Below are 21677 nucleotides of genomic sequence, written 5' to 3' on the forward strand. Positions count from 1 at the left end.
TACCTGCACGCTGCTGACGAGATGCAGTAAGCACTCCCCTATCATTATCAGATAACCAAATCCATCGGGCCTATACCGAAACCAGTTCCAAAGCGAGCACCATGTATATGCTTAAGCGTGACAATTGGCCCTATCCGACGTCCTTATATCAGGCACCATCTCGCTACGCTGTGTCGTTGCGCCTCAAGTAACGAGATACCCATCAGTCTACCAGTGGCATAGATATGATCGACATGGACTACATCCGTGTCGTTGAACTCTAAGGGCGCCAAACTACCTGTTCAACCGGCGACTACACGAGCAACACAGACATAGTCAAAATCTCTTAATCTCAAGCGAGCCTATTTATTACCCCGTAAAATTTCAGCCTATTGGCATGAACGAAAATGGAGCAACCTAAGATCCAGAGCAGGATGTCAAGATGGGCAAAGAAATTGGAATGCCCAGTCGACAAGGACGCCAATTACAAAAACACCTTCTGGTGTAACCGAGATCTAATCCCGATCCCCGAGGACCGGAGAACGTGGACTTGGCAAGGTTTCGCAGGTTACTGGGTCATTTGCGGGTGAGCCTTGCTCCGGCCCCTTTCCCTGCCCGGACGAAATGCAGTAGGATTAGAGCGCTAACTAGCCGGTCCGCCCTATCCAGTATCAACACCTCTGCATGGACGGCTGGGGCTTCTTTGCTCTCACTCGGCCTTAGCGCAACGCAGGCGATAGGTTGCGTGGTCGGCGTGGCTCTGATTGCGGCATTGGTCGCCGTGCTCGCCGGCTGGCCGGGAAGTCACTTATACCTTGGGTTCACGGTGCTGTCTCGGGCATCATGGGGCATGCGCGGAGGTTTCTGGCCTGTATTGAACCGCATCATGACGGCATGTGTCTGGATGGGCATTCAAGCCTACTGGGGAGGGCAAGGTAACAACCATGAAGTTTCCCTATGCTCTCTCACCTCCTTTGGGCATTTCTGGGCAGTCGCTAACCCCATCAATTGTAGCTGTCAAGATAATACTACGCGCCATTATAGGGGTTCCGTTCGTCGCCTTACGAAACACCCTGCCAGCGACGGCGAGTACAGACACGGCTTCCTTGGTTTCGTTCTTCGTCTTCATTGTCGTGTTTCTGCCTCTACCCATGATACCCCCTGAGAAGCTCCAGTTGCCCTTTCGCATCACGTTCGTCATGATAACGGCCACCCTATTTGGCATGTTGGGCTGGTCGGTGCATACGGCTGGCGGGGCCGGCGCACTCATGAGCACACCATCCACCCTCTCCGGGTCCGCGCTGAGCTGGAACGCCGTTTACGGGCTGCAGTCGTTTCTTGGTGCGCAAGCCTCGGGCTGCCTCGGTCAGTCTGATTGGACTCGCTATGCGCGACACCCGAACTCCGCTCTGTTCGGACAGGCCGTGACGGCGCCGATCTTCATCGTCGTCACGGCGGTCTGCGGAATCATAATCACAAGCGCCGCGGCCACGATATACGGGGAGTACATCTGGAACCCGCTGGAGTTACTGCTGACCATCCAGGACCATTCCTTATCGCCCGTCGCCCGAGCCGGGACGTTCTTCGCGGGCTTGGGCTTCCTAACGGATCAACTGGCATTGTGCCAGATGCTTAATGGAATTAGCACGGGGATGGACATGGCAGCTCTGTGCCCCAAATGGATCAACATTCGCCGGGGCTGTTACATCCTGACGGTCATCGCGATCGTCATTCTACCTTGGAACTACGTGACCAACCCTGGCACCTTTATCACCGTCCTCAGCGGCTGGAGTGTGTTCATCAGTCCCATGACAGGTATTGTCGTGAGTGACTACTTCCTCGTGCGAAGAGGAGCGTATCATATCGGAGACTTGTATCTCGGCGACAGCAGGAGCGCGTATTGGTACACCTGCGGATTCAACTTTCGTGCATTCATAGCCTGGGCTCTGGGCACTGGCCCATTGTTGCGTAAGTTGTTGATGTGTAACTCATTTCCTGTTTGCATGAATCATTGCTGATGGATATGAATAGCTGGCTTTGTGCGCGCTATCCAAGTCGTTTCCTCCAGTGATGGCTGGGATCACCTATATCAGATATCCTACATCTACGGTTTCACTGCGTCACTGGTCATATACGCCTCGCTGTATACCGTTTTCCCACAAGAGCGCCAGCGCGGCACTTCTCCGTTTATGCTTGAGTTGCACGCGGAAATGATTGGTAGTGCAGACAGGGAGAGCGATCTAGAGGCATCTGGGCGGGTCCCAGATCAGGGGGAGAAATGTGTAAAATCTTGCCTGTAGCCTAGATCAAATAGAATGGCTTGGTTTGACCTCATCTCATAAGACTAGCTATTGGCTTAAATGGTAGACATAAACCACCACAAGACTTCCATATCCAGCCATGATATTCTCACATGATCAGAGACGTATCTAGATAAGAACTCGTGTGTAAGAAGACAGGATGCTTGGTGAACTCATCACATAAGAACGTCCAACTTTTTCGGGGTTGAAGAGATGAGCATCAGTGATCATGACAAATAGTTCAACCCTCCATCCACAACCTTCTCCGCGATGAGGAAAGAGTTCGTCTCGCCATCGCAGTCAGCCTCCCGCGGCGGCACGAACGCCTCAACCCACTGCTCCCGCACGACCAACCCGCCCTTTACCTCCAGCAGCGCCCGCCATCCGGCCCGCGTGAACAAGTACAGAAAACAGTCGTCTCCCATAAACCGGAACGGAATCCCCCGCGCGAACCGCCCGTCCGGGTCATACATCTCGTCTCGCGTCCCGGGAACGTCCTCGGCGGCGACCATCATCAGCAGCGCCGAACCGCCGGGCTCTAGCCAATCCCGCCACCGCGATACCAGGGCCTCCATCTGCTCGCGCGCGAGCTCGTAGAAGCTCGAGGTGGCGACGATGCCGCCGAACTGTTGCGCCGCCTCCGGAGACGCAGGAGGAGGAGAAGCCCAGTCTAGTAAGTGCGCACACTCGAAGACGCCGTTCGGGCTCGGCACCGCGGCGCGGCTTAGACCGACCATGGTCTCGGAGAAGTCGACGCCGTGCACGCGGAAGCCCCGGGCCGCCAGGGTGTGGGCGACGGGCCGGCCGGTGCCGCAGCCCAGGTCCAGGACGCGGCAGCCGGGGCGCAGGCGGGCGGCGAACTTGTCGACGGCTTTCAGGAGGCCGGCGTTGTGGCCGTAGGTGGTCTCGTAGTCGAGGCCTTTGGTGTCGAAGAAGTCCTTGGTCGGGACGTTGGGAGGGGCGGCGTGGTGCGGCTGTTCGGGGATGCCCGATGGGGCGCCGGGGGATCAGGGGCGGGCATGGGTAATGCTGATGGGATGGTGGGATAGACTCGAGGGGATGGAGAGAAAATAACTGTAAATAGTTTAGTGTTTGGCGTCTAAAAGATGCTCTTTTCAATCGTATTCCTTTGGAAAGTACAGATGTCACTATTTCCTGCTGAGCATCAGATTTAAGATCCTGGTTGAGTTGCTCATGCAGGTCTGCTGCATATGATACAAGTTGATTAGTAGTGGTATCTGTTCCCCAACCGATTTTAATTCCGCCTGTGGCACATTTCTCTTTTCCTTGCCTACGCCTACCTCTCTACCTGTACACAAGGCTCGAATTAGACAATACCGACTTAGAGTTGACCAACACATTCTCATGAGGTTACTATTGACAGGCTCCGGAGTTGTAAGGCGCCAAGCCCTGCATCTTTTCCCTCCCCCACCAACAACGTTGAACATTAGCGTTTGTAACCCCTTGTTTTTTATCTGCAGCTGTGTTGCACCAAATCCAGGATGATATCCTAATCACGACATCGATGACGCAGTGCGGGGATCATCTCAACTGTTTGCAGCTCAAACAATTGATAACTTATTGTTAACCCGCGGCAAATAGACCGAACTCATTTCTCAAATCTCTTCAAATCTTGTGTTGAAAACTACTTGATACGAGATGGCATTTGGAAAAGCATTGGCGGTCGCTGCTATCGTAGCGGTAACACTCGTCGTGTTACTTCGAACGGAACATGACTACGCCACCATCAAGTTCTTCAGTCTGAGAAAGGGGGATATTCCCCAGCTTGGGTTGGGTACTTGGCTCTCTGACCGTGACGAGGTAAAACATCCTTCACTACTTTACCAATCCAACAGAACTGAGCTAATGTGGTATGAGTATGACAGGTTGCCCATGCTGTCGAATACGCATTGGACAATGGCTACGACCACATCGATGCAGCTCTCATATATAGTAAGTCCACCCACAAGGCGACTTTGATATTTTAACAAGACATGGCAATTGACATCCCTCGCAGAAAACGAAGACCAGACGGGCAAAGGCATTAAGGCGTCCGGCATAGACCGCTCCAAGATCTGGGTGACCTCCAAGCTATGGAACTCAGACCACCGCCAAGCCGAAGCCGAAGCCGCCATCCAGAAGTCCATCGCGGACCTGGGCGTCGGCTACCTGGACCTGTACCTGATGCACTGGCCCGTCGCGTTCGTACCCGGCGAGGGCACGCGCCTGGACGAGGGGACCTCCGTCGTGGACACGTGGCGGACCATGGAGGACCTGGTGCGCAAGAACTACACGCGCCACATCGGCGTCAGCAACTTCGCGCAAGCCGACGTCCAGGCCATCCTCGACGTGTGCGAGGTCTGCCCCTACGCGCACGAGTTCGAGACGCACCCGTACCTGCAGCAGCAGGACTTTGTGGACTGGCACCGCGAGATCGGCGTCAAGGTCATCGCGTACTCGCCGCTCGCCAATACGAACCCGACGTACCGCGACAAGAAGGGCAGCCTCGTCGGACCCATCTTCAAGGACCCATTCTGGACCGAGTTGGCGGAGTCCAAGAACGCGACTGTAGCTCAGGCGGTTCTGGCTTGGGGCGTGCAGCGCGGCACTGTCGTCATCCCCAAGAGCGAGAGCGAGAAGCACATTGATGAGAACCGCGGCGCGCTGGAGGTTGAGTTCTCCAAGGAGGAGATGAAGGCCATTGCCAAGCGGGATAAGAAGGTGCGGATGAACGACCCCAGCAAGAGCTGGGGCGTCAAACTGTTCGCGGACCTGGATGACCCGTCGGACTTTGATGGTGACAATGCCGAGCTTTAGGGCGATGATCATGATATTGGTGGTGACAGCTCACGATAATATCCGGATAGGTGCGGCCTGGCAGTCTGTAACTCAGGATGGACTCTAGTCGCATAGGATGCGTGCATGTTTAGGAACTAGAAAGGGAGACCTCAAAGTAACGCTTCAAGTCGGTCTGAGATATGATCAAATATCAGAAGAAAAAATCATTCGCTCCCTACTTCCACTCCATTACTGACTGCGTCGAGGCCGTCTCCTTCGCTCAAGGAACTACTGCCCACCACACCCAGCAAGCAACAAAAGCATACATGATTTTCTTACCCTTTGGCAAGTCTGGTAAAAACAGATTCCTAAAGTCGTAATTGCAAGCGAGCATCGCATAGCCCACAGTGTTGAGAACTCGAAATATGCTGGAAACCCACGACGATCAGTCTCTTCATCTTCTGGCACGTAACCTTGGTAGAGAGCTCTATTTGTGAGCGAGGTGAACTCCGCCATCAAATAGGGGAAACTCACAAGTTGACAATGTAGACCACCAGGGACGCCTGGAGAAAAGAGTCGCAAAAGTGAGTATCCGGGTCGCATTTCGGGTACTGGGCGTTGGCAATCATGGGCGGCAGCCAGATGACGGCCTGGGCAAATTCGAGCGCGAGCGGCCACTTGTACCTTGTCGTCTTGAATCCGAGTTCCCAAGCCACGTTTATTCCGGAGATCAACAGAAGGCCAAAATTTATCTACGATTTCAGCAAAAAAAGGTAGCAAGCAGTAAGTCAGCACAAGCACTCATGAGACGACGGACAGAAAGCCTCCTCCCCATCCTCGATATAACCAAGGAGCACTCACCGAAGCTGGAACCAAGCTCCTCGGGTCGTCTCGGTAGACGCTCCAGGAAGCGACGGCGCCGAAACACCCGAACACGAACTGCACGAGCCCCAGCAGAAACCAGGCCGCCTTGAGCCACCTCCGACGCGCGCGACAGGCCGGGTGCACCCGCGGCCGCTGGTAACACGCTGGGCACGGCCAGCCGCACAGGATGCAGGTCGGCACTTCCCAGCGACTGTTCAAGTCGATCGGCTTCGGGCCGTCATGGCGGAGGCGCGGCCGCCAGCAGCGGTGGCAGAGGGTTTTCCATCCATAATCGTTGCTGCTGCGATGTTGCTCACCTCCTCCGATTACTACACCTTCGAGAGGATGGGGTGACGACGACTGTTCGCCGTCGGCCCTGTAGCCAACTTCCGCCTCGAGAAGCAGGAGGTCCGCGCCCGGCATGATCAGGCACTGCGAGCAGCAGTATTTGAGCCGCGTGTCCATGGCGGGTATGCGGGTGACACCGCCGTTGCCGCTGTCAATGCTTGTGAAGCGGCGCAGGAGGTAGCCCCGCGTGATCACTGAGAAGCGGAAGAGCCGGTAGGTGCGGCGGAGCGCAACCAGGCCGCGCAGGTCGACGTGGTCAATGACCTCGAGCTGGAGCTCCATGGGTAGTGCGGTCAGGCGAAAGGCCGCGGCGTTTGGCTCATGTGGCTTCGCCTTCCATGGCTCCAGTTCGAAATTGTATGGTGTGCCGTCTCCTTTCCCGTCATCATCCATTGTGACAAATCAGGGTTGATACTGTCCCAAGCGTTTTCCCTGGACACAGATAGCCAATTGCCTGGGATCGAGGTTCTATCAGCCCACTCAGGTTCTCTAACGCTCAATCGAGTCGTTTCTCCAAGTTGTTACAGTCTCGTGAAACGTGGGAAGCCATTTGCAGGCAGTCTTCTACAATGCCGTGGCCCAACTAGTCCAATGCGCAAGTTTCTACCATTCAAACCAACCAACGCGATGCATGACACACGAGCCATGCATACATGAATGAGGTCAACGTCAACAAGGCAGACTCGCTCTTCCATAAGTGCTCTTGATTGGAATGGTTCTCCACCAGCTCGGGAGGCAAGCCACTCACGTGCGGATCGGCGCGTTCAGCTGCCAAGACCTCGCCAGAGCACGTTAAGGAACCAGCTCATGTTGATCGTCGTTCGATTGTAGCAGGAGCATCCCGACACGAAAACCCTAACGGTTCGCGCTTAGCTCTCTCTCTATCTCCCTATATATATCTCTCTCTCTCACTCATGCGGCGCCCGAGCTAGACGGACTCCAGACGGTGATCCTTTCGGGTATGGGCTAGCTTGACATCACAGCCCAGCCCAGACAGACTCGACAGCCGCTTTACCACGCCGCGACTCCATGTGCGTTAGTTACCGAGCGGGATATCGTCGAAACCTACTCAATATACGACTATGGCCTGCTCATTGTGTTATCTAAAGGGAAGGCGGGCTCGTCGCTCGCTCCTGAACCGACGAGCATAGCAGGGCGGCGAGCGCGGAGCATGATACAGAGTACTCAGGCCGTATTTAGTATTGACGCCAAGCGACTTTTCTGGTTTCCCCTTCTCAATCCGACGCACCCGGTAGAAATATAGTTCGTAGAAGCCGGAGCCGATTTAGCAAAACCGCTTCTAACGCATGGGCAGATATGACTGGTTCTCAAGCGCCCTACAAGCCTTGCAGGAAGTGAAATGGTAAACTCTAGAGTCGTGCTGGATCGGCCATTGGTACCAGCCGCAGCCCTAATCAACTCGCTCTTTCGAAACCCAGTTCTACTAATTGGCCCACGTCACAGACAGACTCAAGGTTATGTGTCTTGGACGCATGCAAGCTGATAAGGTATGGAAAGTAAAAGAAACTCAAAAGGAATGAAAGAGAAGAATAATTTAAATAACAGCCACCCGTTCACACGACTGCTGGTCCCGCAGATGAGAGACATTTTGAGATCAGCTCTTACAATGGATTGCATGCAGTCTTAGAGCACCTCCCTTTTCTTCTTCTCCCGGCCTTGGATGGCCATAGTGCTCTGCTGTGTAACTGTAAAAAGAAATTATGCATATTTCTTTCGTCGTATGCGTGTCCCCTTGCCCGCCGACGGGTTCGCGCCGTGCCGCTGCGCCACTGGCCGTTGCGGTCTTGGAGGCTGTAAACATCCTGGCCTTGGAAGATGATGAGTCTGCAGAGAGAGAAGGAACTTCTTTTCGACGTATCCCCTGCCCGCTCTTGTTGATTCTCGGCTCTTCCTGCGATATATGAGATAAGCAGCAGTGTTGTAGTTGCCCATAGGGGGCTGATGCGAATCCAGTGCTTCCCGGCCAGTCTCGCACAGATGGGAAGTTTGATCTCGATACTTGTCTTACGAGGCGAACTTGGCACCCCTCTATAAAGCCGCAAGTGAAATCCCGGTCCTCTCCAAAAGTTGAGATCTACGCATCTTTTGAGACCCAATAAGGATTTTATGCCCGTGTGATACGGCCTCACAGGTGCACTCGCATGTACACCCGTACTGCATGTCCCGCCCACGTTGCGTTGTTGACCCGCCCTGAACCGGCATCAGGCATCCTAAGTAGGTAAGCTGGAATATGGCGTTGGGACAGCGATCGTCGGTGATATAAAGGCCACGCAGACCAGAATACTGTGTAACCTGGCATGTTTCCAAGTCTGCTTCGACCGTAACGAGTAGTCTTTTACGATTGTCGTCGCGAGCATCGAATAAAGCTCCATAACAACAACACCTGCCCGACCGCCCGACCGCCCGACCGCATTTTCGTACCTTTACTGGGTACCAAGGCGCCGCAAATATGCGTTCTGGACCATTTGACCATGCAGCTTCTCAAGACTGTAAGTCCGGACCCGAACGGAGCCACTCAAGCTTGGAATCATCACTAACCCCCAGCAGTAGAACTTGGGACGACCGAGGCCTTACAGCAACATGCGGCACGTTCCGTCAGAGCCCACAAGCCAGTATCGCAGCGAAAGCTCGACTTCGAGAGGAGACGACCACGCTGGCTGCGCGAGTGTCTGGCCGAAGCGATCGGCGTCTTCCTATACGTCTTCCCGGGCGTCGCCGCGACCGCCAGCTTCATGTTGAATGCCGCAAACCCCCTGGGCGTGGCTCCCTTCGGAGGCCTGTTCCAAGTCGGGTGCGCCTACGCTGTCGGTATCGCCTTCGCCATCATCACCTGCGCCCCGACCTCGGGCGGCCACTTCAACCCCGCCATAACTCTCTGCTTCGCCTTCTGGCAGGGCTTCCCATGGAAGAAGGTGCCGTACTACATCTTCTCCCAATTGATGGGGGGCTTTCGTGGCCGGGCTCGTCATGATGGGCATGTATTGGCCGCAAATACAAGCCATCACGGCGGCGTTCATCGCCCAAGGCCAACCACTGGTCGGCAACGCATCGCCTGCCGCCATCCTGAGCTCATTCCCGCACCCAGACCAGACCAACCTCGGGTTCGTCGTCATGACGGAGTTCTTCGTCGATTTCTTCATCGGGCTGATCATCTGGGCATGCATCGACCCCGCCAACCCCTTTGTCAACCCCTCCACCGTGCCGCTCATGATTGGCCTGGGCTACGCGGCCATGATCTGGGGGTTTGCCGACATCACCATTGCCGCAAACATGGCAAGAGATCTGGGCACCAGGATGGTGTGCGCCATCTTTTTCGGCCGGGAGGCTTTCACATTCATGAATTACAGCCCCATCGCCATCCTCGTGAACATTCCTGCGACGTTTTGCGCCACGGCTCTCTATGAGCTCCTTTTGCGGGACAGTCTGAGCAGCATCGGTCAAGGACATGCTGTTCATGAAGATGGCGAAGAGGGATTGCAGAGGCATTTTAGCAAATCTGCATTAACTGATGATGAAGAAATGAGGAGATCACAGGCTGCAAGACGCCAGGAAATAAGCAAAATGGGATAATGTCATTGGGAGGTCCCCCATAGATGGTCATCAGTATTCATGCATTCCATAGACGTGAGGCTTGCGTTCAGATAGAGGGTTCAGTGGCTGCTGGCATCGTCGTACGCAACATCTTGCGTGCTTACCTCCCAATTCAGAATGAGAGCCTAAAAAACCACTGTACTCGAAGAAGACGACCACTGGTCACTATTACGTGAGTTCGGGTTTCTGAGACCGACCCGGCTTGTAATAGCGGGATGAGCCGTGTTGGCCACTTGGCTTAGCCAGCTGGTAACTGTACCGTTGTTATTGTGGTGGTTAGTAGCAGCCATTGGTAATTGGTGAGACCACTTGTCAGCAGCTCACTACGCTGCTGGGAATCCGGAGCAGAGGAGCTGGGGGTCTTGATCTTAGACACCGCTGGTGTATGCATTTGAACAACACCGGTTCAGCAATGGTTGCCGTTTCGTCGCCGGAGCTGGGACCCTGGTGAGTGTCTCAATATTGGAAGCTCTTAATGGAAATGCAATACCCCGGCCATCAACCCGATGGACATACAACATGAGTCGCCATCCTCGGCGTTGCAGAGCGAGCGCTGCCGGACTAAGGCAGATCTAGCACGATGTTCGGAACACCCGCCGGATCGGAGATTTGCGTCACACCAGTATCAATCCATCGCATTGCCGGGGTAGTGAATGTCCTAGCCATTTCCACCACCGGGCTGCCTCCAACGGACAATGAAACGCGGGTACGTGACGGGCTAGAAAGTGCCGCGGAAGGATCGCCAAGCTTTGCAGGCTGTTTGGTGAGTAAACTATACTGTGATGCGGGATCATGCCAGACTGTAGCGTGAAACATTCTTATCGGGACGTCCCCAAGCTCCAGACCCTTGGTATGCAGTCTTGGCAGGCAGGGCAAGGTATAGCATGTCAAATGGCCTTACTCGGAATTATTTGCTGGCCGATACCAGGGATTGGCGACCTGAGGTTTTGTCGTAAACATGAATGACAAGTCGCCCGGCTCAAGAGAACCCCACATGACAGCTTCGTAGATCGGGTATCCCAACCGACATCTGCCGTGCGGCTCTCCTCGAGCAGAGAAGCTCGAGACGGTGAAAGTCGGGTTAGTGGCTTGCCATCCGTACCGTACCCAAGCACTGCAGTGGAGCGATGAAATATATACAATGGAACGCGCTTATGCGATTTGGCCAAAGCCGTGAATGGCATGCATGCACAGGTGTCGAGGGCAAATACGTCGCGACGCATGCAAAACCCCCGACCCGTGTTGAACCTCAACAGGCAGGTGGGTGGTGGTATGTGGTCAGTATAGCCGAGCCGCAGCGGCAAAAGGTTGATCAAGCGGTATCAGGAGGCTGGAGGGGAGACCGAGCGCTAGATTAGTCGCGAAGGAAGATGTTGCGGAGCAAGCCGGTCGAATCACAGGTGCAAGTAGAACCTGAATTGCTAGATCGATCAGTCCTGAAGAACTAACAAAAACAAGTGACCAAGCTAGCTAAACGCGACAGTTGGTTTACAGGTTGCAGAACAACCCCACAAGGGCCGAGGTCGAGGGCAACGGCTGGGCGTGCATAACAACTTTGCTTGCCGTCTCTGGTGCTTGTTTTGTCGGTGAGATGGCACGGTACCAAGGACGGACAAGCAAGCACGGGTGCAGCCGGTTGACCGACATTTATTTCGCGACAGGCGACCGGCCAGATCCAAGATGTGGTGATCTGTCATACGCGACAGACGGACCCTTTCTCGGCAGACGAGAGACCTGATGCAACGATTAGGGTTGTTAGTAATACCTAAGCACGATATCCATGTGAGATGAGATTCTTCTTGTTCCTGGATAATTGGATTTGGCATGTACCTCATATGTTAGTAGCGTCGTATCGCATTGTGGTGCGGGAGGGCTTTTGGCCAGAACAAGGAGATTCGGCCCCCTTGTCCAATCGACTGGGCCAAGAATGGAATGTGCCTAGGGGTCGCCCCCCTTCTGTGTCCCCCAAAGGCCATTCGATGTGAGAGATACTGGATACAACCTCAGCAGATGCAGGGGGTTCGGCAGGACCTATTGACGCAACTATGGGCCAATAACGGACACCCCAGGATACCACCCCGGCCAGCAGCTAGTTAGTCCGTCCTCCAGGCCAAGTCTACTAGTACGCCAGACAACCGGCTGATCGCTGCTGGTGTTGGACGGCGAGCATGGAGACAAAGAATCTGGGAACAGGATTTCGGGGCTGGAGGCGCCAGGCAAACAGCGATGCAGGCGGACGCTTGCGATGCTGACTCGGATGACGACGAAGAAAAGAAGCGGGATCACACATATCGATAGCTGTTCATCAATGGATATTCCGGTCCGTTTCTCCTGGGGTAGTTCGGACATTGCCTATGAAAATACCCATGCCAGCCCCATCGCACTACGTCGCTAGTACCTGAGGTTTGCGCGACTCCCAGATTGGAATTTCGAACCAGAGTACTTGCGGCCGGAAGAACAGGTGGTGGATGTGCAAGTATCTCGATAGATGTTGGGTAGCGAGGTAATGACCGTCGATTATTCGGCGTTCGTTTCACCCAGTTAGTGTCAACACTTGGTCACCAACGATTCGCGTAGTCGGTGCTCGTGTCGCAGTGTTCGGTACCTCCACGCCTTCCACGAATAAGCTCCGATGTTACCTCTCGACACCTGAGTGTCAGGCAAGCGGGAGACGGACATACGAGGCCGTACCTACCTGACTTGAGATCGGCCAATACGCGCCTTTAGAATCTTTCCAAAAGCCTGGAAGGCCGGACTCGGGTGGATGGGAAGGTGAAACGCAGACGAAAAAGTAAATGCGGCTGGCAGGGGAAAAAAAGAAAGAAAACCAATGTTGCATGCATTGACTGATGGTTGACCAAACCTTTGTTGCACGAGGGACGTTGAAGGTTCCGGCTCGACTTATCCCTCGTCGCATAGGGTACAACGAAGGAATGCTATTGGACATTTTATTCTTCTCATCAGCAGTACCCCGGCCCATAAGAATTGAAATAATCCATTCTGTTGAGATTCGTCAACGCGCTGGGGCCAGTGTGCATTTTATATTATTGAACCTGAAATGGCAGATGCTTGTCCCGCTCGATGGGAAGACCGGCATCCGTGCCGCCGTGAGCTTGCGAGTCGTGATCTTTGAACTGGGGGCGCAGTGGTGGTCGAGCCTAGGACTAGTCGGTGCTGGGCATGCTGCAAGGTACAAATCAGATCAGCACTATGCGATAGAAATGAAGGGGGTACTCGTACATAAAAAAACAGCAGCAGGTAAATAAATACCTACACAACACACCTTCATAATACACAATGCGACAACACCAGCCTGTCAGCATCCACCCAATGCCTTGGTAAGGGCACCCTGACTATGCCCACCTGCACTGACTCTCGGAGTCGCCCTGCCTTTTCCACAACTTCGGGCATCCGATGGAAGGACAGGCTCTGAGACTTCAGGCGCAGCTCCTGTAAGGAGGTAGGGCACACCAGGCGACCGAGGGCCCGTCGATGCATCCATTTGATCCATGTCTCCATCAATGATGGCCTTTCTAGATTCAGCTTGCGATAGTCCCTCGCCCAGTAGATTGTAGAGGAAGGGTAGCTATGAAGTCACACGGTCGGCGGGTTAATCAAGGTGCTCGCCAATCACGATGGACTGTTGGCCATCGCGAACAACAAACCACATGCCTGCCTGCTGCTGCGCTGGATGCTTTTGCCACACTGCCTCCATCATCACGTTACTTCACTACCCGTTGTATAGCATCGATTGCCGACAAGACATATGAACGCCTCGAGGAGTCGAGGCATCGAGGCAGCAGCCAGGAAGAAAAAGGGAGACTAGCCGCTCCCGGGTTTTGCATTGCTTCAATTCGAGGGCCTCGTCAGTTTTTTTGTTAGGAGGTTGCTGCTGGCTGCTACTCTGCTGGGATTAGCGAGCTCAATCAGGAGCTGACTCTCTCCATTTTTGTGGCTCCGGCTGCTCTGTGCAACGCAACCCCAATTCTGGATGCTTGGCCTGCTGGGGCTCCTTTCTGGCCGCGCTCTCTTTTTTCTGGTTCCACAGGCCCGTCCTAGCGTTCTTTGCTGGGCGGTGCCTTAGCCCCCCCCTTAACTCTTCCACCTAACTGGACTAAACCGGCCGATTCCTTTGCTGCTCCAGTCGCGCAGTCTCACCCTGTCACCCTGGCCTGTCCTGAGCCTGGCCTGTCCGTCCTGCCTCGCCTGTCCTGTCCTGCCCTGCCCACTGCCCGCCGCCCACTGCCCACTGGCGTCGCTGCATTCCGCCTTTCTTTCTCTTGTCATTTCTCCCCCAAACCTAAGGCTCTCACGCTGCTCGCTCGCCTTCCTTCCCTTTTCAATTCCACCCTGCCCAGTTGCCCAGTCCTGCCAATTACTCGCAACATCCCAGGATCCGACAGAGCCTGTCCAAACCCATCTCGTCGTCCCTTTGGGCATTCCACCAACCGTCCTTCCCCCTTCCCTCTTCCCTCCCCGTTTTTGAGTCCTTGTGTCAATATCCTCATCAACAACAGATACTCGGGGATGAGCTACGCGTCGGCTTAGAGTGTCCGAGTATCTTCGATACTCCTATTCTCTTTGTGAGGTTTCGAGAGAAGGAAGTGCCCCCCAAAAAGGAAGGAAACCAACCTCCTTCAGCTCGTTGGCAAATACAATAGGCCTGTCCCGTCCGTCCTATTGACTATCGATCGACCGCCTCGACCCAACGATCCGCACCCACGTCGGCCTTCCCACCTGGGCTCGATTTTCATTTCGGAAGCGATCACTTCAAAGTCCTCGACCTCCACGAAAATGGCCTCGTCGTCGTCAAACGTTGTCGGTGTCCACTACCGAGTGGGCAAGAAAATAGGAGAGGGCTCCTTCGGTGTCATCTTCGAGGGCACCAACTTGCTGAACAATCAGCAAGTCGCCATCAAGTTTGTGCGTGCTCGCGTAGCAATCGTATTGTCTGTCACGCGTCTAGTATACTGACTGTCTTTGTTTAGGAACCCCGTAAGAGCGACGCACCGCAATTACGAGATGAATATCGGACATACAAGATCCTAGTCGGTTGTCGTAAGTTTTGGCCGATCATTCGATGACCTGTAGCAAACCTCGCTAACCTCAACCAGCCGGCATCCCTAATGTCTACTACTTTGGTCAAGAAGGTCTTCACAACATCCTGGTCATAGATTTGCTGGGTCCTTCGCTGGAAGATCTCTTCGACCACTGCAACCGGAGGTTCACTATCAAGACGGTTGTTATGGTGGCTAAGCAAATGGTACGCCACCACATGAATTAACCCCCACCGATTGTGCAATCTGATCTAATAACCATCCCAATGTTTAGCTTTCCCGCGTACAAACGATTCACGAGAAGAACCTCATTTACCGTGACATCAAGCCAGACAACTTCCTGATCGGACGCCCCGGAACCAAGGCAGCCAATGTCATCCATGTTGTGGATTTTGGAATGGCGAAGCAGTACCGCGATCCCAAAACGAAGCAACACATCCCCTACCGCGAGCGAAAGTCGCTGTCGGGAACTGCCAGATACATGAGTATTAACACACATCTGGGTCGTGAGCAGTCTCGCCGTGACGATCTCGAGGCACTGGGTCACGTTTTCATGTACTTCCTCCGCGGTGGACTACCGTGGCAAGGCCTCAAGGCCGCGACCAACAAACAAAAGTACGAGAAGATCGGCGAGAAGAAGCAGACCACGCCGATCAAGGACCTGTGCGAAGGATTCCCTGAGGAGTTCAGCAAATACCTCACGTATGTGCGGAATCTTGGATTCGAGGATACCCCCGACTACGACTACCTGCGCGACCTGTTCACCCAGGCTTTGAAGAACACGGGCGAGGTTGAGGATGGCGAGTACGACTGGATGAAGGTCAGCAAGGACTCCGGCAAGGGCTGGGATGGCATGCACAACAAGCCCAGTGGTTACCACAACCCAAACCAGAGGCCGGGCCCTTCCCAAATGGAGCTCCACGGCAACTCTCGAAAGGGGCTCAGCAACCCTGGCTTGACCATCGAGCGTTTAAACGCCGCGCAGCCCCCACCTCCGTCCCCAGCGAAGGCGACGGACAAGCGCCGGCCAAACGCCCCAGGCGCGCTTAACCCACAACGAACCAGCGGGGTGGGGGGACTTCGTGATATGGCTACGCCGACTGGCTCAACGCAAGCACAGTTTCAAAATAGCAGCCAAAATCTGCCACCGAGAATGTCGGCTCCTCAAACGAACATCAGTGGAGGGGCACAGGCCATGCCCAGCAACGGTCAACCTACCCAGCCTCAACCTACTGGTTTCCAGAAGTTCATGAAGGTGCTTTGCTGTGGTAAGTAAAACCCTGGCAATTCCGAAATGTTGAGAGGCGCGTGTACTAATATCTCGGTAGGCTAAACGTTCCTGGCCCATTCAAATCTGCGATTCCGTATAGACTCCGAATGAGCATTGGATGGCTGACATCCTGTCCGATGTTTCAACACACTACACCTTTGTAATACTCTTTTGGGCTGCATCCCGTTCTCAACATCAACGTTTGGTACAACCTGCCTCACGCAGCTACGACATATAGGCGGCTTTAATTGGCATTTGCACGTTATGCCCGCAGAAGCCTGCTCACGAACACTTGTTATTCTTAGACAGCGCGCGATACACTCGGCATTTTATTCAGTGGCCCCTGGCATCACCGCCATGCCTGTCTCGATGTTGTCCTGACTCGAAGTGTTGCCGGCGTGTAACAGCTTCGGGCAGTAGCACCGTCGTGCAGTTGTTCGTGGATATAACCTCGACAGGTCAGCTCTACTACCAAGATTTGGAACCGGCTTTTATCATTACGTAAAAATGCAGGGCCCATCTATGGAGTTCATCGTTCCTGGCACAGGAACACTTGGCGGAGTCTGGGAAACGAACCAACAAAATTTTCCTCTCTATTTTATCAGCATCATTCACGACCCTCGTTTTTTCGTTTACGGACCGGAGTAGACGCAGTTTTGAGGAGGGGCGTGTTAATTCAGTAAAGCGACACACAGCAAGCGCATGGCGCCGGTGGAATTCTTCAGCATTTGACAGGCATCAGGGTTCTCTCACACATATAATCGTCGAATTTCGATGGTCCCTGCCTCACGAATTGCATCCCGTCTATAATTAAGTTGGCGTTAATTGCCGGCCATACACCAGAGGAGCTACTGTTTCGGCGACAGGGGAAGGCAGTTGAGGAGGAGGGGCGGAAAGAGGAGAGAGGCAGTTGAGGGTGTAGTAGATCTGGCATATAGGAACAAAGGGTCACGGGACATTGAGTTTTGTGTTGTAGAAAAGGAATACACCGGGAACCAAAAACCTGAAAACCACCTGCTGTTCTTGTCCATATCTGTAATAGTGCTAAAACATGTATATAAATTTGTTTCTTTTGTAGATGTCACTTAACGCAACGAGTATTGAATTCCCCAAGCAAGCCCGCTTATCCGACATTCGGGTCTCAAAGAGATCACCAACAGACTTTGATAGTTCGCTATCTTGCGATTCTACATGCGATTTTGCAAATACCTACATGTACCCATCATCTATTATACTCGGTGGCATATACTTTATAGGACTTTGGACTGTTTATAGAATTACTAGCCATGTATATCCAATTGATAAAAGTTTTCATGTTATCATGTTTCTGCCAGATACTGACGGGCTATTAGCTCGAAAGATGCCGTCTTACGTCCTGAAACGATATGAGCAGTGCCAACAATCACTTCTAGTACTCGAATATGAGCTGAGCACTTTTCAAAGACAGGGAGGGGCCTTAGCCGAAGACAGAGGTTGTATCTGTCAACTTATGGCCAAGTTTGATATTTCACGATGCCTTGTTCTGGAACTTGAAAGCGAGAGGAGACCTGGCGCATGCTGCAACATATGGATATTGGAAGACAACCCCCTTAAAGAAAGGCCGAGTCGGATTTTATGGTCATTCGTATCATTATACAGCGTCACAAAGACCGCGCCCTCCCTACCTGTTTTATGTAAACCATGGTCTCGTCAATCCACGTTGGGGGGATGTCTAGTCCCCGTGGTCTCCTTGAGCCTCCCTTAACCCTCGGCACCTAACCAACTAACCAGCTTGAAGAGACGCCTTTTAAGTGAGCTTCTGCTTGATGAAGAAAGATCTCAAGTGGGACAATTGCCATGCGCAGGTAATGCCAAGTACAACAAGTTGGATAACCATCCATCGAACAACACGGCTGTTGGTGGTCTCGGACTGATCTCGAAATTCGGCTTCGCGCTCCTATTTTTTAGTTTCATTAGCCTGTGTTCAGAAACGACCATCTTCCTCTCTCCGATAGCAGGACACAACTTACACGTTGGAAGACTTGTTCCCTGCGGATGTCCTGGAGTCGCGAGTTGAGGTCCTTGATGCGCTGCGACAGGTCCTCCATCTTGCCCTTGTCGGTGCTGGCGATCTCGGAGGACTCGCCGATGGCCAGGTCGAGCTGCAACTTGATGCCGCCGTTGGGGTGGTGCTGCGAGAGCCAGCCCTGCTTGCCCGAGTTGGAGGACGGGGTGAAGCAGATCTTGTGCTCGCCGGCCTCGGCCGAGGTGAAGGTGAAGCGCCCCGAGCTCGAGCCGCGCTGGGAGACGACGCGGTCGTCGTTGTCGAAGGATTCCTATGTAGTTCCACTATTAGTTTGTTTCCCCTATCGCAAGCCGCGTCTAGTCGGCAAAAGAATGCGGTCGGCGGCCTTACGTCAACGGAGATGTAGATGCTGATGCCGTCATGCTTGGACCACGCCCGCATGTTCTCGTCCCACTCCTTGGCCTCGTAGTGGCCGACCACCAGGGTGTCCTTGGGCAGGTCTTCGAAGAAGCATTTCGGCTGCGACCCGTCGATGTAGAAGTAGAGCGCCTGAGCGACGGTGCTCAGCGACAGAAGGGGGAGAATCGCCCTCATGGTGATGGTGATGGTGTGTGGTGGATCGTGCCGGAGTGTGGGCGGTGGTGGACGAGGGGCGGAGCTATACTGCACGTAGAGACTCAATTGGCTGGCTGTCTGTGTTTTGTCGAATCGGTGTCCCTTTTGCCGCAGGTTGCTCGGGGTCGTCGTCGGGTTGGTGAAGAGCGCAGCCGGTCTTGTCGCGCGGTACGGGTTGTCGAGCAGGTGGGAAGCTGGGGTTAAGCTACCAAACGCTCCAGCATTTGTCTTCTTTTCTCTAGCCTCATGGGAAACTGCCACGTTAGGGAAAAGGGCAAAGTGTCCAGGGGGCGGCCAGGCCTGAGGTGCGGCTTGGGACCCGCTAACCCGTAGCAGCTTAGGGCCGGTGGCTCGTGCATTTCAGCGGTGGAACACTCTGGCTCTGGGCACTATGTACAGAGAGAGAGGTATGGATCTCAATTTTTTGGAGTTCAGCGTTCGTTCAGTTCAATGTTCATTGGAACTCTAGTAGATTTGGCAGCCGCCTGGTCGTCCACGCCCTCAGCAACCAGTTAATTAATCCATCAAAAAGACGCGCCGCATCCATAGAAATCGTCGAGCCTGGGCGACGGCCAATTCTGTTTTCGATGTGTCGCTCTGCCATTACGGTAATATAATCAACGGCCATTGCATCACGCACCTGTTGTGTCGTCATCGGCGTGTGTCCCGCGGCGCTGCCTGCACCCACCACCACCCAACGTTGGATCCGATTCTTTGATGAAAGTCGCCATTCGATCTTAGGATGACTTCCCACGATGTGCGCGAAATGCTCAACCTGCCCAACGAGGGCGGGGGCTCCCGACCGGCGAAGAAGCAGAAGACGTCAATTGCGCGGCAGAACCTGAAAGGGCTGGCTCGAGAAGTACAGAACTTGGGAGGCGACAACCCCATCGCCATAGTCCCCGAGATATCCTCCTTCAAAAAGCGACGGTTTGGCAGCAGGAAGCCGGCCGCGAGATGGGAAATGCGCCCGTTCCGCAACTCTGCACGTGGGGACGAATCGTTAATACTCAGACATTGGCGGCGGAAAACCGATGTGCAGCCACCTACGGCGCCGCAGCCTGACCAGCAACAAAATGGCCAGCCCGACGAGGACAAAATGGACGCAGACAATGGCGAGTCGAAGCCCGAGGAGATGGAGGACTCGAGCTTCGCCAAATTCAACGTTAAAGTCGACGTTCCGCAGTACAGCGAGGATCAGTACAACTCGACCTTGGCCAACAAGGACTGGACCAAGGATGAGACTGACTATCTGATGGAAGCTGTGAGGGATTACGATCTAAGGTGGCCGATAATATGGGATCGGTACGACTACCAGTCGAAGGACGGGGATGCAAGCACAGATGCCAACACGGCTGTGGTACAAGCCCGAAAGCCTCGCACCCTGGAAGACTTGAAGGCACGGTACTACGAGGTTGCTGCCAAGATGATGGCGGTTCAACGGCCCGTGCAATACATGAACCAAGCCGAATACAACTTGCATGAGATCATGACGAGCTTCAAGCCGGAGGATGAGATAAGGCGGAAGAAGTTCGCCGAAGCCCAGATGGGCCGCTCTAAGGAAGAGGCCCGTGAAGAGGAATCGTTGCTGCTAGAAGTCCGCCGCATCTTGGCCAGGACCGAAAAGTTCAACCAGGAGCGCCGCGAGCTCTACAACCGCCTGGACTACCCCACAACCGAAACCACTCAAGACCTGAGCACATTCAAGACTAGCAATGGTCTCCACACTCTACTCCAGAACCTCATGACTGCCGACAAGTCCAAGAAGCGCAAATCGCTTATGGGCACCGCCGATGGTCAGAGCACACCTGCTTCGGCAGGCCCCTCGGCGCAACCTGGCTCCACGCCATTGGCTGAGCAGCGCCGGGAGAGCATAGCGGCTTCTGCCAGTGGCCATGGCCACGGCCGTCACGACTCTACCGCAAGCACTGCCGATGCCCGTCCGGAGAAGCCTACGAAGAAGGGAGCTCAGCCGCCCGAACGGCGAAAGCTTACCGAACAGGAGGAGTTGACATATGGTGTGTCGACGCACGATCGTTTGCCTAGTGGCCCAACGTTCCGCTACGACCGCATCAACAAGATCCTCACGACCAAGTCCAATGCTCAACACGCCCGCATAACGAACACGCTTAATGAGTTGGACGTCCCGGCGCGCTTGACGATGCCGACCAAGGCCGTCGTGGATCAGATGGAGCATCTATTGATCAACATCCAGACCCTGCTTGACTTGAAGAAGCTGAGCGACAAGTTCGATGCCGAGATCAAGCTGGAGAAGGCAAAGAAGGCCGAGAAGGACAAAGCCGCTGGTATTGTCCCTCAGCCAGCTGCTGCTGAGTCTGCAACTAAGGGCAACTCTAACGGCGAAACTGCGAAGGTAAATGGCGCGGCAAAGAAGGACGGAAAGAAAGCCGGTGGCGAGGCGGCTACGTCGTCCACGGAGAAGCCTGCAGCTGGCGAGGGTGCCAACGGCGACAAGGACACCCCTCAGGAGGGGGCGAGCAAGCATCGGCTGACAAGCCTGCTGGTGACAGTACGGGGGCGGACGATGAAAATGCCGCTGCCAAAGAAGCCAAAGATAAAGATGCTTCGAATGGGGTCAAGCAAGAGACTGGCACCGGGGAAGAAAAGGATGAGAGACCTAGCAGCAGTGGCGGACAAAAGCGCTCTGCAAGCGTATTGAGCTCCATTAGTGATAAGAGCGCCAAGCGTCAGAAGAAGTAGGTCAGGGGTAGGGTGGGTGCCAGTCAACAATAATGAGACATCTTGATATACAGCAGCAGCAAGTCTAGGAAGCGCCGGATGTGTTATACGCGAGCGAGACCCGATTGAGGACGCATCATGATCCACGG

At 54.2% G+C, this 21677-nt stretch overlaps 8 protein-coding genes across 8 annotated transcripts; 5 read left to right on the forward strand and 3 right to left on the reverse strand.

Moving 5' to 3' along the window:
- Nucleotides 1-386: 386 nt before the first annotated feature.
- PG986_011095 (uncharacterized protein) lies at nt 387-2279 on the forward strand (the record flags this gene model as incomplete). The annotated part of the gene is made up of 4 exons (XM_066847317.1): nt 387-565; nt 649-914; nt 994-1947; nt 2011-2279. The coding sequence occupies 4 exons, from the start codon at nt 387-389 to the stop codon at nt 2277-2279; spliced, it is 1668 nt and encodes a 555-aa protein (XP_066696808.1).
- Nucleotides 2280-2506: 227 nt separating this feature from the next.
- On the reverse strand, nt 2507-3727 carry PG986_011096 (uncharacterized protein; the record flags this gene model as incomplete). The annotated part of the gene is made up of 2 exons (XM_066847318.1): nt 2507-3253; nt 3716-3727. 2 exons carry the CDS (start codon nt 3725-3727, stop codon nt 2507-2509), a joined length of 759 nt encoding a protein of 252 aa, XP_066696809.1.
- Nucleotides 3728-3938: 211 nt separating this feature from the next.
- On the forward strand, nt 3939-5096 carry PG986_011097 (NADPH-dependent d-xylose reductase; the record flags this gene model as incomplete). The annotated part of the gene is made up of 3 exons (XM_066847319.1): nt 3939-4100; nt 4166-4232; nt 4297-5096. The coding sequence occupies 3 exons, from the start codon at nt 3939-3941 to the stop codon at nt 5094-5096; spliced, it is 1029 nt and encodes a 342-aa protein (XP_066696810.1).
- Nucleotides 5097-5337: 241 nt separating this feature from the next.
- PG986_011098 (uncharacterized protein) lies at nt 5338-6662 on the reverse strand (the record flags this gene model as incomplete). The annotated part of the gene is made up of 3 exons (XM_066847320.1): nt 5338-5485; nt 5592-5809; nt 5919-6662. 3 exons carry the CDS (start codon nt 6660-6662, stop codon nt 5338-5340), a joined length of 1110 nt encoding a protein of 369 aa, XP_066696811.1.
- A 2077-nt stretch (nt 6663-8739) lies between these two features.
- PG986_011099 (uncharacterized protein) lies at nt 8740-9860 on the forward strand (the record flags this gene model as incomplete). The annotated part of the gene is made up of 3 exons (XM_066847321.1): nt 8740-8779; nt 8838-9242; nt 9289-9860. 3 exons carry the CDS (start codon nt 8740-8742, stop codon nt 9858-9860), a joined length of 1017 nt encoding a protein of 338 aa, XP_066696812.1.
- A 4815-nt stretch (nt 9861-14675) lies between these two features.
- Nucleotides 14676-16214, forward strand: PG986_011100 (casein kinase I; the record flags this gene model as incomplete). Its single annotated transcript, XM_066847322.1, has 4 exons — nt 14676-14804; nt 14870-14939; nt 14996-15144; nt 15213-16214. 4 exons carry the CDS (start codon nt 14676-14678, stop codon nt 16212-16214), a joined length of 1350 nt encoding a protein of 449 aa, XP_066696813.1.
- Nucleotides 16215-17994: 1780 nt separating this feature from the next.
- Nucleotides 17995-19187, reverse strand: PG986_011101 (emp24/gp25L/p24 family/GOLD; the record flags this gene model as incomplete). Its single annotated transcript, XM_066847323.1, has 4 exons — nt 17995-18144; nt 18218-18523; nt 18604-19033; nt 19156-19187. The coding sequence occupies 4 exons, from the start codon at nt 19185-19187 to the stop codon at nt 17995-17997; spliced, it is 918 nt and encodes a 305-aa protein (XP_066696814.1).
- A 383-nt stretch (nt 19188-19570) lies between these two features.
- On the forward strand, nt 19571-21508 carry PG986_011102 (SWR1-complex protein 4; the record flags this gene model as incomplete). Its single annotated transcript, XM_066847324.1, has 1 exon — nt 19571-21508. The coding sequence occupies one exon, from the start codon at nt 19571-19573 to the stop codon at nt 21506-21508; it is 1938 nt and encodes a 645-aa protein (XP_066696815.1).
- Nucleotides 21509-21677: the final 169 nt, after the last annotated feature.

Source organism: Apiospora aurea (assembly GCF_038362705.1).
Source record: "Apiospora aurea strain CBS 24483 chromosome Unknown utg000007l_segment0_segment0, whole genome shotgun sequence".
Classification (NCBI taxonomy): domain Eukaryota; kingdom Fungi; phylum Ascomycota; class Sordariomycetes; order Amphisphaeriales; family Apiosporaceae; genus Apiospora; species Apiospora aurea.